The sequence below is a fragment of the Engraulis encrasicolus genome, chromosome 12, assembly GCF_034702125.1.
Source record: "Engraulis encrasicolus isolate BLACKSEA-1 chromosome 12, IST_EnEncr_1.0, whole genome shotgun sequence".
Taxonomy (NCBI): Eukaryota; Metazoa; Chordata; class Actinopteri; order Clupeiformes; family Engraulidae; genus Engraulis; species Engraulis encrasicolus.
In genome coordinates, this window is record NC_085868.1 from 51,000,176 (window position 1) to 51,019,154 (window position 18,979).

At 43.8% G+C, this 18,979-nt stretch overlaps 1 protein-coding gene across 2 annotated transcripts; it reads left to right on the forward strand.

Annotated features, from left to right (window-relative positions):
- Positions 1-528: 528 nt before the first annotated feature.
- Positions 529-14,162, forward strand: trim23 (tripartite motif containing 23). 2 transcript variants are annotated; one of them, XM_063212801.1, is made up of 12 exons: positions 529-624; positions 1,424-1,586; positions 1,990-2,111; positions 4,453-4,632; positions 5,077-5,175; positions 5,678-5,860; positions 6,279-6,494; positions 7,352-7,486; positions 8,178-8,307; positions 12,137-12,245; positions 12,912-13,038; positions 13,483-14,162. In XM_063212801.1, exons 1-12 carry the CDS (start codon positions 529-531, stop codon positions 13,660-13,662), a joined length of 1,740 nt encoding a protein of 579 aa, XP_063068871.1. In that variant the 3' UTR covers positions 13,663-14,162. The 2 variants fall into 2 exon arrangements, with proteins under 2 accessions (XP_063068871.1, XP_063068870.1); XM_063212800.1 differs by lacking the exons at positions 529-624; positions 1,424-1,586; positions 1,990-2,111; ... (3 more) ...; positions 6,279-6,494; positions 7,352-7,486 and adding an exon at positions 7,824-7,835.
- The last annotated feature ends 4,817 nt before the right edge of the window (positions 14,163-18,979 follow it).

The window sequence follows — 18,979 nt, forward strand, 5'->3', positions numbered from 1 at the left end:
ATAATAATAATAATAATAATAATAATAATAATAATTAATACATACAATTTGGAGAATCACTAATTCACTGACTGGATAGAATGGAATAGAAGTTTGTTTGTTTGTTTGTTTGTTTGTTTGTTTGTTTGTTTGTTTGTTTGTTTGTTTGTTTGTTTTTATCCCATGCATACAAACACTGTGTAAGTTTTTGGCTTTATGTAGGAAAACATTGTTTTAAGTATCTTAAATTAAAAGATATAGGTCATGAAGTGACGGAAACAGCTGACAGAACATTCCATTTCTGATATGGGTGAAAAATGACTTATCTTATTAAACATCTGCCCACTCTTCCTTTCGAAATAAAAAAAAACATATCACATATTAATAAAGTGTTGGTGTATATGAAGTTAATTCATAATCTTTCACCAGAAATGTGTGTAGAAATGAAATGTGCAATATGACAGTTTGCTGTGTTCAGCGCAGACCATTGCAGCGTCGTCGGTAACCTACTTTTTTGTGCGCGTGAGCTCTCGAATGGTTGAGTCCAGGATGGCCGCCGCATTGGGTATAAACAAGCAAGGGCCCTCCGCTGGTATGGATTCTGGGACCCGCTATAGCCGGGGTACCGGTGGAAATACAGTCAAGGTATGGATTTTATGTGTCTGACAACAAAAGAGATTAGGATTTGGTGTTGTGTTTTTCGTTTATTGTGAGCCCTGTCGTGCAAGCTACTCAGCTACAGGATTGCCTCCGTGGCTGAGGCGCAACTGTTCGGACGCTGCGTTTTGGCCAAATGCTAACAAGAAAATAACCCAGTTTACTAAGGCAGCCATTACATGATGCTTTTCTGTATGTACAATATATTGTATTGCAATAACTACACACACCGACCATGAGCCGTGACATTTCCTGGAAGGCTGGGGTGTTGCGATCATTTGACATATAACCCCGATTGACTGTTTGCTAGCAGCCAGACAGTCGGCTCTGTGCATTGCATTGTTACTGTAGTGCCGATGGACCTACTGCGAGCGTGACAAACGCTGTAAATGGCTGTCATTGTCAGCTGTGGGCGAGGACGAGACCGAGACCGACACCATCCAAACCAAACATTTGATGCAATGTGTATTTCCTGTTTGGGGTAACAGTGGCTTATTCATTGCTCAGATCTCTTCTCGCACCTCTGCAACGTGAGCGTCAAGCTTAGGATAATTTAGCCAGTCTAATCGCCTGCACTGCATGCTCTGAACTTAAAGACAGCGGGATAGAAGTTCACACAGCACACCCCAAACACTTCAGCTATTCATGCTTTGAAGAATGCCGTATTAACTTCCAGCGCAACAGGGGTTACTAGTTCCACAACCCACTGCGTAAAGCGTCCTCTATGTGTGCCTGTGTTAGTGAAGAGGAGAATGATTTCTCTGCGGTCATCGGTGTTCCCCTTCAGGTGTTGGAGTGTGGGGTCTGTGAAGACGTCTTCTCGCTCCAGGGAGACAAGGTACCGCGGCTGCTGCTCTGCGGCCACACCGTCTGCCATGACTGTCTGACCCGACTGCCTCTCCACGGCAGGGCGGTGCGCTGCCCCTTCGACAGACAAGTCACGGAGCTTGGTGAGTGAGTGGTGCCCATCTGATTGCCTGCAATACACTGGCATACCCTACTATTGTTTCGTCTTTGAGGCCAGACATGTGTCAGTGACAATTTTGCCATTAGAACTCGTGATGTTCTTGTATTTGACCTGTCACATCTGTAGATGTGCATCAAAATTGTCTCTTTTGATAGCTGAGCGTCACAGGTGCTGGAAAGGGGCATGCAGTGGTGCATTTGCATCCCCACTTTTGGGCACCCTAAAATGAGGCTTTCTCAACCTTTACTGCAGACAAATGAGCAGAGTACAGCAGCAATAACATTGTCAAGAAATAAAGAATGTGAAAAAAAATGCACAACCACTTTAAAACTAGCTTGTTCCAGTGCCCTTGCTGAGCATATTGTTGTTTTCTTGTTGTTCATCAGGGGACTCGGGTGTCTGGGGCCTAAAGAAGAACTTTGCCCTGCTGGAGCTCTTGGAGAGGTTGCAAAATGGAGCATCAAACCAGTCGGGCATGGCCGAAGACGCCCTCAAGGAGATGGGGGAGGTAGGTTTCAGAGCTCAGGGTCGGAGCGCTGCCAAGGGGGGGTATTACTGAAATCTGGTTTAGTGACTTTAATGCGTATTAGTAGTTGGCAAGCCTAGTAGAAACTACAAGTCCGTGCATTACTGTCATGCGTTTCCAGTTTTTCTTGCTTCCTTGCCTGCCCGATGGCCAATATGCTGCTCCCATGACTAGTAGAGTAGAGCAGTCGTTCCCAACCTCTTTTTTCAGGGACCCATATTTTTACCATTGTAAGCTTTGGTGATCCAATCGCACGAGTGCCCGCACGAGAGGCAGTCACATGATACTCTGTTTCCTAAGAAAACTCATTAGTTATCATTTTATTCCTCAATTTGTCTTCGGTGAAATATAGAATAATGTATCACTTGAATGTATCACTTACGTTTTGTTGCTTCTATGCATATATTAGTTTAAATTCTTTGTCATTTATTCAACATAGGCTCCATATGGTATTAAAATGAAACCCAATAAACTCAAAAGGGCTTCGCGACCCCCTGTGGATCTTTGGCGACCCTTAGGTTCGGTCCCGACCCATAGGTTGGGAACCAATGGAGTAGAGTAACGTTATTGATCCTGGGTGGAAATTAAGGTGTCTAGTAGTAGCGTACATAAATACACATAATGACCACATGGACATTTCAAAACCCATAACACATGTAAATAGTCAGGGAAGGAAAATGAAAATCTACAGGAAAAAAAAGAATAAAAAGGCAATTTTGCAAAAACATGTTCTATAGTATGAGTTGAAGTAGACAAGAGTTTAACATGACCAAAATGAGTGTTCATAAGTCCAAGATATGGCATTGTGATGTAAAGTTGTAATGTGATGTAGGGTTGACGTAGAGTAGACAGAAGTAGGTGCATGAAAACCAAAGGTAAAGTGATCATGAAGCAGTGCACTGAGTATGACTAGTTGACTGACCAGTTGCTGTTTAAATCTAAACCAAACTGTTTCTAATCTGTAAAATACAAGTTGCCAGATACGCAAAATCATCAATTAGCTTTTACATTTGCACAATAATTCTGTCCTTAAATCCACACATGGTATTACTGCTGCCTTAACACTACGGTGACATTATGGTTGCTTGGCAGCTCAGTTAAAACTGAATGTGAAATAAATTGGAGAGAATGCGAGGGTCTTATGACTGGAGAACTGATTAAAAGCCTGGAATGTTGAAAGGATCAAAGTTCTGAAGAATGTAGGGGTCAAGGAAAAAAAAACTTGAAAAGAAGCTTGCACTCTAATACAGTGCTCGAGTTTTTCATCAGACAATGTGACATAATACACTTGTTAACAACTTGTTGACGGGCAGTGTGGTTATGCAATGTTTTCTTTACATGAAATTTGAAAAGATCTCACATATTTTGTGTCCCGAGTGTCATGGGACACAGTGATAAGGTGGATCGAATCTCGAAAAACAGAATAGCAGTGTAAGTTTAGAAACTCCACATTATATTTTATTATAGACCCCAACACTGAAGAAGTTTTCTCCTCCTGAACAGTTGTCACAGATGATCTAACATCCAACCAATTACTGTGTTGATGGATTCATTATGGTTTTTGACTCCCTCTGCCCCATGAACCAGGAAGTAGAGGGCGTGACTTAGGTGCCCCATTTTCATCCGCTGTGTTGAGGACGAGAGCCACACGGCCTCCATGTACTGCACAGTGTTGATATGTTTGATTTGTGATCTTCACTGTGGTCTTCTATTCTCCCCATAGCGCATCATCCGAGGACAAGAGCCACACGCCATCCATGTACTGCACAGTGTTATCATATTGACATGTCCTAAATGTCCTACAGTAAATGTGATCATCACTGTGGTCTTCTATTCTCCCCAGCGCATCATCTACTGTGACGAGGACGAGACCCACACACCCCCCATGTACTGCACAGTGTTATCATATTGACATGTCCTAAATGTCCTAAATGTGATCTTCACTGTTTTCTTCTATTCTCCCCATAGCGCATCATCCGCTGTGACGAGGACGAGAGCCACACACCCTCCATGTACTGCACAGTGTTATCATATTGACATGTCCTAAATGTGATCTTCACTGTGGTCTTCTATTCTGCAGCGCATCATCCGCTGTGACGAGGACGAGAGCCACACAGCCTCTATGTACTGCATGGTGTTGATATGTTTGATTTGTGATCATATTGACATGTCCTAAATGTGGTCTTCTATTCTCCCCCCAGCGCATCATCCGCTGTGACGAGGACGAGAGTCACACCGCCTCCATGTACTGCACAGTGTTAATATGTTTGATTTGTGATCATATTGACATGTCCTAAATGTGGTCTTCTATTCTCTCCCCCAGCGCATCATCCGCTGTGACGAGGACGAGAGCCACACGGCCTCTATGTACTGCACGGTGTGCGCCACCCACCTGTGTGCCGAGTGCTCGCTGCTCACCCACTCCACGCGTACCCTGGCCAAGCATCGCCGCGTCCCATTGGAGGACAAGCCTCACGAGCGCACGCTGTGCCCACACCACCAGGTGGCGCTAGTCTTCTCACTGCACTGTGTGTGTGTGTGTGTGTGTGTGCGTGCGTGTGTGTGGGTGTATTGTACGTCTGTATCAGTATGTTAGTCTTTTTTACTGTGTGTGTGTGTCTGTGTGTGTGTGTGTGTGTGTGTGTGTGTGTGTGTGTGTGTGTGTGTGTGTGTGTGTGTGTGTGTGTGTGTGTGTGTGTGTGTGTGTGTGTGTTGTGAGTGAATGTGTCAGAGAAAGATTGTAAATTCATGTATCAGTATGTTAGTTTTCACCACATTGTGTGCGTGTCTGTGTATGTGTGATTATTGTCAATGTCTTATCTATGTGTTTAGTTTAACTACACATTGGAGACTTGTCAAACACACTTTCGATCTTCTGTGCTAACGCTTGTTACATAAATATTGGACCATAAGCTACTCTTGACTTGCCTTGTTTTGTCTTTCCCAGGTGCACGCCATTGAGTTTGTGTGCCTGGAGGATGGCTGCCAACCCGGCCCGCTCATGTGCTGCGTCTGCAAAGAGTACGGCAAGCACCAGGGACACAAGGTACGGTGCTCTTTTTTTTTTTTTTTGTAGTTTTTAAGCCTTTATTCTTTTGATGAGATAGGACAGTGGAGGAGAGAAAGGAAGTGAGTTTGGAGAGAGAGACGGGGAAGGGCCGGCAAAGGACCCGGGCAGGAATCAAACCTGAGTCGGTGCGTAGTAAACGAGTGCTCTACCGTTAGCGCCACGGTAGGACCCAGTGCTGTTTTGTGTAGAATTACAGCACACCTCCTTTGGCCAGGTGCGTTGGATTGACTTGACTTGTTTATTTAGCATGCGGTTTATCACTTAACCATTTTTATTGGATGGTTTTTATTTCTTCTGGTTTATGTAGCATGCCGTGTTGGAGGCGGAGGCCAACCAGATCCGCGCCTCCATCCTGGACATGGCCCACTGCATCCACACACACACACACACACACACACACACACACACACACACACACACACACACACACACACAAGGACGCTGATTTCTTTCTTTATTTCTCTTGTGGTTCATGTAGCATGCCGTGTTGGAGGCGGAGGCCAACCAGATCCGCGCCTCCATCCTGGACATGGCCCACTGCATCCGCACCTTCACGGAGGAGGTGTCCGACTACTCCCGCAAGCTGGCCGGCATTGTGCAGCAGATAGAGGGGGGGGAACAGGTGGTGGAGGATGGCATCGGCATGTCGCACACGGAACATGTAAGTGGACATGGACTCGGCATGTCACACATAGAACATGTAAGTGGACGCACACACACACACACACACACACACACGCACACACACGCACATACACGCACACACAGACACACACACACACACACACACACACACACGCATCACAGGCAATCATTTCAACTTTTTAAATATAATATTTTTTCCTACTTTTTCTTTTGCATTTTTCTTCCCTTTTTTGGGACTCTCCGAGCAGGGAAGATTTTCATTGTATATATATGTTTCATATACTCTTGTATCTTGTGTAGTAGGTTGTTAGTCAGCTTAATTTCCTTCTGGATTAATAAAGTCACTGTACTCTGTCTACACTGCATCGCTTCTTTGTACCTGTGCAGTGAGGATAAACTACTTCTACCTCTACTTCACCTCTGTACTCCACCAGGTCCCCGGCACGGCGGAGAGTGCGCGCTCGTGTGTGCGTGCGTACTTTGCGGAGCTGCACGAGACGCTGTGTCGACAGGAGGAGATGGCGTTGAGCGTGGTGGACGCGCACGTGAGGGAACGCCTCATCTGGCTACGGCAACAACAGGAGGACATGACCATACTGCTGTCGCAGGTCTCCACCGCGTGCCTGCACTGCGAAAAGACACTACAGCAGGTATGTTACAGTAAAGTACAGCACAGTAAAGTACGATGGTTATATTGACCATACTGCTGTCGCAGGTCTCCACCGCGTGCCTGCACTGCGAAAAGACACTACAGCAGGTACGTACAGTACAGTAAAGTACATTAAAGTACGATGCTTATAGTGATCATACTGCTGTCACTGGTCTCCACCGCACGCCTGCACTGCCAGAAGACACTACAGCAGCTTTTTCAGGTGGACCTCAGTCTATGCCATGTGACCTAGAGCCATGCAGACACTGGTTCCTTTGCATAGAATAGAATTGAATGCTGTGTTAACACAAAAACTCATCGCATGTAACTTCACCGCCTCTGCCTGCACTGTGAGAAGCAGGGGTCCATCTTACTGTAATATGAAGGATTTCCAGTTTGACTCTGTCAGAGGTGTTCAAGGAAGGAAATAATTTACCAGAGCAGCTCAGATTTTATTAAGTTATGTCTTAAAGTTACGTTTTTATGTTTTGACTTGTTGCATGGTCTCTCCAGGATGGCTACAGATTGGAAATGTATTTAATTAAGTAAAGTTTTATTATTTTCATGTGTTGCATTCTTTCTCTCTCTCTCTCTCTCTCTCTCTGTCTCTCTCTCTCTCTCTCTCTCTCTCTCTCTCTCTCTCTCTCTCAGAAGAGAGTGCAGGTCCGCACACTGAAAAAAGACACTAAGGTCAAGCACGAGGAGGTTTATTTTTCTGAGAACAGAGTAGAGCAGACATGTCAGGGTTCTACGTTCATCAATGCTCTCTGTGCTGTATGACAACAGATGTCTTATCGTGTGTGTGTCTCTCTCTCTCTTCCTCGCTCTCTCTCTCTCTTTCTCTCTCTGTGTGTCCAGGACGACTGCCGGGTGGTGGTGGCCAAGCAGGAGATCAACCGTCTGCTGGAGACGCTCCAGAAGCAGCAGCAGCAGTTCACAGAGCTGGCCGACCACATCCAGCTGGACGCAGGCATCCCCGTCACATTCACCAAGGTACTGCCATACTACTACTAATAATAAGAACAATACCATCCCCGTCACATTCACCAAGGTACTAATAATGATGATGATGATGATAATAATACTATCCCGTCACATTCACCAAGGTAATAAGAATACTACCATCCCTGTCACATTCACCTAGGTAGTGAAATAATACCATCCCCGTCACATTCACCAAGGTACTAATAATGATGATGATGATGATAATAAGAATATTACTATCCCGTCACATTCACCAAGGTAATAAGAATACTACCATCCCTGTCACATTCACCTAGGTAACAAGAACAATACTACTACTAATAATAAGATAAATACTATCCCCGTCACATTCACCAAGGTAACAATACTCATTGCAAACCTCAGGATGTCATCATAATCTGACCTCATCATTTTATCGACCACAATAATGGAAATTCACAAAATAGGAGATGCCTAGAAAAATGAATTGTGCTGTGAGACTGTTTATAACAGCCCAAACAACAAGACGAATATGAATTCCCTTCATTAGCATAGCATTTTGTAAGTTGGTGTATTGGTTGCTTTGTAATTTCATGTGTAGGTGTACACCGTTTCTCATGTTCTCATTGTTTGAGCACTAGCATTTACAGCAATTATCCAAAACCTTTAGCCAAATAATAAGTGAGTATAATAACACACCTTGTGACCTTGGCTCTTGCAGGACAACCGTGTCCACATCGGGCCAAAGATGGAGATCCGTGTGGTGACGCTGGGCCTGGATGGAGCAGGGAAGACCACCATCCTCTTCAAGCTGAAACACGACGAGTTCATGCAGCCTATTCCTACCATAGGTACGTTAACATGCAGCTTACAGGTATTTCCACCATAGGTACGCTTACACTTTACATGCAGCCTATTCCCACCATAGGTACGTTAATATGCAGCTTACAGGTATTTCCACCATAGGTACGTTTACACTTTATATTCAGTTTATTTCCACCATAGGTACATTTACATGCAGCCTATTCCCACCAGGGGTACGTTTACACTTTACATGCAGCCTATTGCCACCATAGGTATGTTCACATGCAGCCCACAGGTATTCCCACCATAGGTACGCTTACATGCAGCCTGCCCTATTCCCACCATAGGTACGCTTACATGCAGTCTATTCCCACCATAGGTATGTTTACATGAATAGGTATGTTAACAAGCAGCCTATCCCTACCATAGGTATGTTTACATGAATAGGTATGTTAACAAGCAGCCTATCCCTACCATAGGTACGCTTACATGCAGTCTATTCCCACCATAGGTACGCTTACATGAATAGGTATGTTAACAAGCAGTCTATTCCCACCATAGGTACGTTTACATGATTAGGTATGTTAACAAGCAGTCTATTCCCACCATAGGTACGCCTACATGAATAGGTACGCTTACATGCAGTCTATTCCCACCATAGGTACGCTTACATGCAGGCTATTCCCACCATAGGTATGTTTACATGAATAGGTATGTTAACAAGCAGCCTATCCCTACCATAGGTACGCTTACACTTTACATGCAGCCAATTCCCACCATAGGTACGTTTACACTTAACATGCAGCCTATCCCTACCATAGGTAGCCTACGTAGTTGACTACCCTATTCATCCCTAAGCAGTTGGGTGTGTTACATTACATCACATTTGGCTGGCAGACACTTTTATTGACATGACTTACAATCGAGGTCATAGTCGTACCACACAACACTTGCAGACTGCACAACCAAACTGCAAACTGCACTACAAACTGTACAGGAAATGCTGTATTCAGAACAATACAGTGGTAGACATTCTTTTCACAGCCATAGATGATTCGGGTGCCGCAGGGCTGGAGCACCCACAGAGGTTTTTGAGCACCCACAAATATTTGATAATGAGTCGATGTTGAGCAACTCCTCAGTGTCAAAATAACGAGGCATGAAAACACGATGAGCATCCACCAGCAGAAACATTAGCACCCCTGATTATTATATGGCTGAATTTAGTTATATTTGTGCCTCTGCCTACCAAAGGTACAGCTTGACAACTTGAGAAAAGTATGACTTTCGTACATGACATACTCTTTTCAACGGGTGGATGGATTTGGTCCAAATCTTGTACGGTAATACTGTGCTGAAGGTACAACCGATTAACTAACTGATTCACTCTTGGAGACCGCCACTTTCAAAATGGCTGATTTCTTTATGGTCGCAGAGGCATAAGAATCAATGTTTTGGCCTCAAGTTCCACCAATTTTCACTCAGTTTCGCAAGTACTTTATGAAAGCACAGATATAATTGGTAACACTTTATAATAATGTTCCTTAGTAAAGACTCAGTAAATAATTAACTAATGATGAATAAAACATTAACAAATGTTTTTATTATTAACTAAGCTTTATTAATGCTTTATAAAATATCTACAAATGATATCTGCAAGATTTTACACACCTTATAACAGAGTATTTTATTCATTTACAAGCAACTTGTAAATGTTTGATAAATGTAAAATATTAACATAGCATTTCCTAGTCATTTACAAGCATTTGTTTACATTTCCTAGTCATTTACAAACGTTTGTTAATGTTTTGTTCATCAATAGTTAACTATTTATTAAGTCTTTATAATGCTTTTTTGCATCCATTATTCTAAAGTGTTACCATATAATTTACAGCTAATGTAAAAATAGCTGCAGGGTCAGACATTGCGTGACATTCTTGGGAATCAACAGAAATACTCTGAACACTAATCATTATATAATCTTCAGCCAAGTCATGAGTCTATGTTCTGAACAAAGAAGCACATTGTGTGTTAAATTGCCAAGTAGTCTTGTGGTTCCCCCTCGACTTGTTAGTAAGCTTAGTTGTTGCAAGGCAAGCATTGCCTTCTGGTGCTCAGGAAATGGACCAAGCACATTAGTTGCTAAATGTGTTAACCAGTTTCAAACACTGAAGTGAAACGCCTAGTTTCACCATCCTCGTAGCCAGGGGTTAAATTGGGTCAGGGGTGTCCGAAGCTCAAACTCCATCATGATGCATGAACACCAGAGAACCTTCTGTCATGCTTTTCACCAAGTGACATAAATGCGGCGCAGAAGTCACTCCTATATGCCGCGTTGTGGACAACCAGGATGCTTCACGTGGCTCGCAGTGCGAATGCCCACTGCACAGCCTGCGCAGCACTGCTACGTCAACATCGAGCTCAATGTAACTCCATTTATATTGCTTGAAATCTGAAGTGTATCCCTCTCCTGGTTTTTCAACAAATTGCACCCTGCACTGCCGCACATGCCATTTGACCCCTATGCTACTCCTCTTGCCTCTGTGTGATTAGCTTGGTGCACTGGCTCTCCAGGAGAGGCACACTAGCTACCAACAGCTGTTCCCTCCCTTCAGACTTGGGACGGGTCCAAATTTGCCTCGAAAGCAGGTGTCTTGGTGCTGAACAGGGTTGCTGCCAAGGTTTTTGAAGCCCTAAGCACAACTGGTCAGGAGGCCCCCCTCATAATTAAATAATAATAATCATAATCATAATAATCTATTAACTACTAAATGTACGTTTTGTAATGTGATTCAATATTTTTGCTTTTTTTAGTCAATCTTATTTAAAGGGCAACTCCTGCCAATTTCAATGTACTGTTGTATTGCTCACGCTACCCTTGACTTGTCAGTACCCGGTGACGCCGCAGTTTTTGGCTCAGCCCTTTCCGAGATATGAGCTATTCTAATGGGGGCAACTTTAGTTTACATTTCAAAAAAACATTTTTATTAATTCCCAAAAACATCCAAAAGGTTATGCAACATCAGCAGACAGCTAGCAAACAGCGATATCTTTTGGGAAAATATTTGGAGTAGGCCTATGCTCATTTTTTTTTTAAACGTAAACAAAAGTTGCCCCCATTAGAATAGCTCATATCTCGGAAAGGGCTGGGCCAAAATCTGCGGCGTCACCGGGTACTGACAAGTCAAGGGTAGCGTGAGCAATACAACAGTAGATTGAAATTGGCAGGAGTTGCCCTTTAAGAAGCCCCAGTTTTGGGAGGGGAAACTGGTTGGTGCCCCAAGCACTCTGCGTACTCTGCTTATGTGTAGCAGCGGCCCTGGTGCTGAAAAAATAAAGCAGATAAACGTCAGTGAAGCAAACTTTCAATTTGTGCTGCAGACAACTGCAAAGCATGTCAAGAGCTTAAGGAGGGAGAGGGACCGTTTGGTCACGAGGTGATGGATAGGTGACATGTGGAATGCCATGTTCTGTTCTGTTCTCTTCTCAAGAGCAGCACACATGCATAATGTCACACTTGTTGCAGGGGATTGCGATTATTTTGGCTTAAGTTGTTATATTGTCATGTTGTTGTTATAGTTTTCTGTATGTTATACCATGAAATTGTAATGTTAGTGGATCTTGGCCTGAGTATGAGAGTTGTATGAAATACTACCCAGTGTGATGGGGCATTAAAAGTGTTTTTTTTTTTTTTGCTAAGCACCTTTATAAATTACATTCAAAACATGAAATCTTTATTTTTTCAGGGGCCTAGTCAAGGTGGTAGGTGTTTCTTGTCAAGGTGGCCGCCTTAGCAATCAAGTGCTGGGGGAAACCATCCCTGCTACCCCAGTCCTCTCTCCTCATGTCTTCTTCTCTGTTTGACCCTCTCGGCAGGTTTTAATGTTGAGACGGTGGAGTACAAAAACCTCAAGTTCACCATCTGGGACGTAGGAGGCAAGCACAAGCTGAGGCCCCTCTGGAAGCACTACTATCTCAACACACACACACACACACACATCCTTCCCACTTCTCCTCTATTGTCTCATCAATAATAAAAGTTGCTTTAGTGTCCTGTAAACAAACGGTAGCCTACTGTAGGACAAAGCAGTAGAGTAAATGGTTAAGCAAATGCTTGGGGCTGTTTTCTGAAGCATCCTGTTGAAGTGTATGTAAAATATGCAAATTATTTGCACTAGCAGACTGACCTTCAAACATTCCCAATAGCGACAGGCAATGAAGACAGTTTATTACAGGAATCCACTTTGGAGAACTTGTAGCTTGGTGGTAGACATTCCTCTACTGGACAAACATAAATATGATAAATCAAACGAAACAGGCCTTTCCTACACTTATTCAAGCCTCTTCTCAAGGCATGATTACTACGCAGACAACAGGAAGTATGCTCAAGATGTGTAGAGAAGTAAGCAGGTGTGTGGACCCAAATAGAACAGTCCAGAGGTGAGTGCAGGTTCGCACACTAAATAAGACACTAAGGTCAAGCACAAGGAGTTTTTTTTATTCTGAGAGCAGAGAGCAACAATTTCAGGGTTCTGCTTTCATCAGTGCTCTCTGTTCTCTATGAAAACAATTTCTTATCGTGTGCTTGTGTCTCTCTCTCCCTCCCTCTCCTTCTCTCTCCCTCTCTCTCTCTCTCTCTCTGTGTCCCTGCAGCGGTGGTGTTTGTGATTGACAGTTGCCATAGAGACCGGCTGATGGAGTCCCATAGTGAGCTGGCCAAACTGCTGACAGAGAAGGAGCTGAGAGACGCTCTTCTGCTCATCTTCGCCAACAAACAGGTGAACAAATCGATTCATTAAAGGCAAAAAAAGCCATTAAAATACCACAGTGATGCATTTCCAGATCTTCTGATGGACTTTGGATATTGTATTTATCTATTGGTATTTATCAAGGTTTTTTTTTTTTTAAACTTTGTTACTGTTGTTTTTTTATTAGACATGTATCAATCTAATATCATATTTCTAATATTTCATTAAGCAACTACTGCTTCCCCTTACTATATATCCTTGGATATGGTGGGTGCGGTGTCAGTGGAAGAGATAACAACAGAGTGGAATATTTATGTCTTTTCTCTCTTACTTGGTGTCAATGTGTTGTTTCTCTGTATAATTCTTATTTTATTCCTCAGGACGTAGCGGGCACTACATTATATATTTACCGTAAGTGTTGTTTCCCTGTGTCATTATTTTATTTATTCATTATTTCATATTTATTTCCCTCAGGACGTGGCGGGTGCGGTGTCTGTAGAGGAGATGACGGAGCTCCTGAGTCTCCACAAGTTGTGTTGCGGCCGCAGCTGGCACATCCAGGGCTGTGACGCGCGCAGCGGCCTGGGGCTGCACGAGGGGCTGGACTGGCTCTCACGACAGCTGGTGGCCGCCGGAGTCCTGGACGTGGCCTGAAGACAACGCCATACAGAATACAGAATACTGAGGCAGAGGCACCCTCCATTTTACAACAGCAGATGAAAACCCCAACCATAACCCCTCCATCCTGCTCTGTTTATGTCCCTGGCCTTCATGCAGAGGCAGTGGCAGAGGCACCCTCCATTTTACAACAGCAGATGAAAACCCCCAACCCCAACCATAACCCTTCCATCCTGCTCTCTTCATGTCTCTGGCTGTTGGCTGCAAGGGTTGCTGGACGCGGCCTGAAGATTCCATGCAGAGGCAGAGGCTGAGGCATCCTCCATTTTACAACAGCAGACCAATACCCCCAACCGTAACCCTTTCCATCCTGCTCTGTTCATCCTGGTGACTGGATTTGATGCATCACCCTTCCCTTCTTTACTCATACACACTGTCCCTGGCTGGTGGCCTCATCAAGACGCCATTTTCACCAGATTGAAGACCAGAGGCTGAGGCCTGACCAGTGACCATCCAGTTTACCACAGCAGAGGAACCCCAACAACACACCAACCATCCTGCTCTCTTCATTCGGATGACTGGATTGGAGCCGAGCTTTCACCCCCACGCCACATCCCAACCCAACCCCCCTCCTTCATCCATACCTCCGTTTTATCAGGTGACTGGATTTGAGAGCCTAGCTTTCACCCTACCACCACTACCACACCCACAACCCATACCCCCTCTGTCATTCATACCCAATGTAATAAATGATAGAAGTCCGCAACACTGTTAATGCTCCCAGTGATTTATTTGCACGACGTTTCGGACCTTCGTCCTTTTTCAAGTGCAAGTTGCGGACTTAATTTATCATTTATTTCAGTTACTTTATTTTGTCCAGCACCTGTACCACTGATGTGCGCGCGTTCTCTACCTTATTCATACCCAATGTCCCTCCATTTTACTTCGGCAGAGGAACCCTGAGCTCACCCTGCTCTCTTCGTTCTGACCTCATTGCGCTCTCTTCATTCTTGTGACCTGACTTCACTCCCCACAACCCTCCCCATTCATTCATGTCCATCTAATAACCATGTTCCAATATCCAATTATCATGTTGCCTTCCATTTTCCTTATTAACACAATCACAGTAGCCATTGTTACAGCTAATCTGTTTGTGAACATGGATATACCCAATGTCCCATGTTCAATAACCATGTTCCATTCATGTCCAATATCCATCTAATAACCATGTTCCATTCATAACCATTAGAAATGAATCATGTTGCGTTCGATTCGTTCATTTACACACAATCATAGTAGTAGCCCCCCTCTGTTACAGGTGACCTGTTAGTGTCCACATGTCCGTCCTCTTCTTCTGTTACTCACACAGTACTGCAGCTCATCATCCCAACATCGCCATGGTGACCAAAACGACTTCCCCTTCCAAGTCCACCCTCCCTCTGCAAACATATTTGTTTTTGCCTTTTGGCCGATCCGATGCAAACTCCTCTCCATCCTCCTTCCTGAGAAACTCCTGTGTGTTGAAAGGTGGCATCAGGAAGCTACAGTATGTCATCTTACCTGCATCCTTGCCATCGTGTTCAGCAGAGCACTCGAATAGTAGATTTGAATGACTAGCCAAATACGACCTGAATCTACTGACCTGATCCTGATCAAGGCTTGGGGTGCGTTGCGGAGGGCTGGAGAACTAAAAATGGTTCTGGTTCTTGGTTCCTCTCTGGTTCTAACTCAGCGAGAGAACCCATCCCTCTGCCCAGAACATGTTGTCGTCCTCCACTGGATCTTATGAACTTTGTGCTTTGCTAGTGCTTGTACCCTTCTCCCTATCTCTTCCCAAATGTTGCTGAAAGTGTGTGCACATACAACTATGATCTCTTGTTAGTTAGCCGTTTCCTTCAAGCGAGTCATCAACATGGAACAGAGTAGTCAGTCATTCACACGCCTAATATTTCCTACTCAAATGTGAACGTCTTGAATTTTTTAACTGCTGGGCTGTTTAATCGTCGGTAATACTCCTGTATATTAGTAACTTGGGCTACTTGCTGCTATTGCTAGTCTTACATTAGTTAGCAACTCTTCCCCCAACTCTCCAAGCCCTTGAACAAAACGTGCATTAATACATTTTTGTAGTCTTACAATAATGTATCGATGCAGTTCTGAAACAAAATTGTTGTTTTTTGTCAGTTCTCTGTGTGTGTGTAAACTCCAGCATAACCAGTTGTCTATTTCGCAAAAAAAACAGAACCTTGTAGTTTGGCTCTGTAGTTTTCAATGTTGAACAGAATCCAACATTTTGATTTTTTTTTGTACCTTGTTTTTCCTCATAGCTTTGCCAGTGAGCTGTGGGGATGTGTAAAAAGAAGCGTTGGCGTACAGTAGTAAGTCTGAGCAGAAGATAAGAATCTGATGGGCGAGATGAGATGAGATTAGTAGATGTGAAACTACAGCAGCTAAGATGGCCAGACAGGTCTGACCACACCACTGCATCTACCCAGGGCCGCTGCCAGCCTTTACCTGGGCCCAGGACAAAAGTGTCTGAAAGGGCCCCATTCTCAATATATAGTATACAATGTATAGAGTGGGACTCAATTCTGGCCCCCCTATCTCCCTGGGCATGCGACCTGTTGGCGGGGACCTGATGTCTGATGCCTGCTCTCATTGGTCACTGTTACAAGAACAGGGGTGGGGAACAGTTTTCATTCAAGAGCCACATTTTACATAGTCCTCCAAAGGCCATACTATGAATGAACACAAACCAAGAATCCCCCCTGCCCTTAAGGCCTATATTGAAGACGGACACCTACACAACAGACCCCATTTCACTAGTAGGTCCCCTGCAAATCTAACTTAATTGTATTGCAAATGTAATTTCTAAGATGTCTTTACAAAACACGTCATATTTCATGTGAAACTGCATAACATTAAAATATTGGGGGCCTGATCAGATGGCCTCAAGGACCGCAAACGGCCATCGAGACATAGGTTTCCCACCCCTGTACCAGAGAGAGTAGAGAGAGAGAGGTTCCATTGGCCCATTGTTTCCTGGTTCTATTATTGCAAGGGGGAGGGGGGGGGATCCCCCTTTAGGCAGACCTAAGCAGACCTAAGGACTGTTCTATTCAATGCTAGAAGTATTATGACACGGCCCTTTAGGCAGACCGGAACCCCGGTCATGTTAGGTGCCCATAGCAACCTATTACATTGGCATATCTCTATATACTTAAAGAATCTCTGCCTGTACTAGAACATTTTGTCTGCAAACAAATTTATGATCATGACAAAATTAATCAGTTTAGAAAATGGTAATGAATTATGAAAGTGTTACTTATATCTTGGTCTAATGACATTCGATTAACATGAACTGGCCACCAGGCATATTCTTATTTAATATGACTTCTCTTACGTACGTCAGGTGTCTATTGGCTTGCTAGTGCCTCGCATGTCTGTTTGAGACAGGCTAAAGAAATGTCGATCAGATTCTTCCTCTTGCCAAACCAGCAGTGTAAATCATTCATTTGATCAAAGAAACAGAGACAAACTACACAGGAAACGCCCTGAATATTTAATGCCTTTGTAATATTTTTTAAATAAGTGTTGAATTTTAAGTTTAACACCTTTTTAATAGGTGCAGGTTACTACTCCGAATGCAATGTGTGTGTTGTTGAATTAATGAGTTTGTTACAAAGATGCTGGTTACTGAAAAAGAAAAAAAAGCTATCTATGTTGTACTTATGTACTTGACTGTGGTGGTACGAGGAGAGAAGGTGTGCCGATTGCAGCTGTGTGTTTCACTGATGTGAGGGTCAGGGGTCAATTAAATTAATATGTATACAAGTTCTCTTATAAGAAAAGAGAGGGAGAGGTTTTCTTTTCTAAGTCACTGCTACTTATCCTGACTCTCACCAGATGAATGGGTCCCGACTTGCTCCACAGACATACATCTGGAGTCATGCTAGCCTGGTAAACCAGCGCCACCCCTGGACGCTGAAATGTTTTCAGTTGCGAGTGGGTCTGGCCTCGGATCTGAGAACGTTTTGAACACTGTGCCCTGAGTCTGGCAAACCCAATCACAACGCAGAGATTTGTTTTGAATCAAAGCGGGTGACGACGAATCTAGCAAAATACCGTTGGGAAAGCACATCAACGGCAAAGATCACCGATTGGTCAGAGCGTCGGCACGGTTTGAAAAAACAATAGGTTGTTCTCATCAACAATCTTCGGAGGTATCGTTCATCGAGGCCAGACTAAATTACTCTGGTCTCACATTTAGGCTAGTTTATCAGGCTAGAGTTATGCCAAAAGCGTAGGTCTGTGAAGGTGTGTTAAGCAGAGAATCCATGTCGATGAGTCCACGTGCGGCCATTGTTGCTGAAATACCTGTTGTGTTTCACATATTTTCCCCCCTTCTCCACTACGTTTAAATTTGGACTGAGTCACATCTCTGAAAATGCAGCGATCCTCATTGGTTCTTCTGCATTTTGGTTTGGGATCAGGGCGAATCGTAAGGTCCTCCAGACCCTTGTGTGTGCGCTCACAGAGCTTAGCGGAAATACACGAAGGTCTGGTGAGAGTCGGGCAAGTTAATCCCCTCATGGTGACTTTCAGATGTGTGTGTGGTTGCCATGCTGGCTGCACACATGTGAAGAAGCTCAACTTAAGTGTAAAATCTGGCCAGGGCCCCACAGGAAAGACTCTTACTTAGTGTTTGGCCAACCCGCTTCTCTCTCTCTCTCTCTCTCTCTCTCTCTCTCTCCTCACATGAGTTCTGGGAACTCGTGAAGCACAGCACAGCACACATCCAACCACAACATTTGTAACTTGTGAACTTTGATGGCTTTTGTATGACTTCATAAGTTGTGTAATGCAATTAAAAAATACTAGCTCATGGTTGTCTGTGTGTGTGGCGTTTTTAACTCATGGTTGTGTGTGTGTGTGGCGTTTTTAACTGACACTCTGAAGTGTTCTGTGATGTGAACGGGTCATTGACGCCATGTCGACCAACTGGACCATGAGAGTCAACCAATCCAAATCAATTCCTCTATTGTTACTCGACTCAATGTCCATATCATTCAGTCTTGGCGCTTGAGGATTTATCATAGTTATTTCAATATCCAGGGTGTGATATGTTGAAAATCTACTGTGATTAAAGTCATGTAGAAAAAAAAGTTAAGATATCAAAAACCCACTACAAATCGCAATACCAAAGACAAAACTTTGAGTGCCAAGACTGGTTCCTGACCAGAGAATGCTCAGAATACTGAATAATGTGTCTTATCCCAGGTACACAAGTATCCATTTTGTTTCCTAAACTCTCCACCCACACAGTAATAGACATAACGCTTACTCAAATACA

Coding starts and splice junctions, on each gene's coding strand:
- trim23 (XM_063212801.1), top strand. CDS start 529: ATGGCCGCCGCATTGGGTATAAACAAGCAAGGGCCCTCCGCTGGTATG. Junction 1,587..1,989: donor CAGACAAGTCACGGAGCTTG/GTGAGTGAGTGG, acceptor GTTGTTCATCAG/GGGACTCGGGTGTCTGGGGC. Junction 5,861..6,278: donor GCATGTCGCACACGGAACAT/GTAAGTGGACAT, acceptor GTACTCCACCAG/GTCCCCGGCACGGCGGAGAG.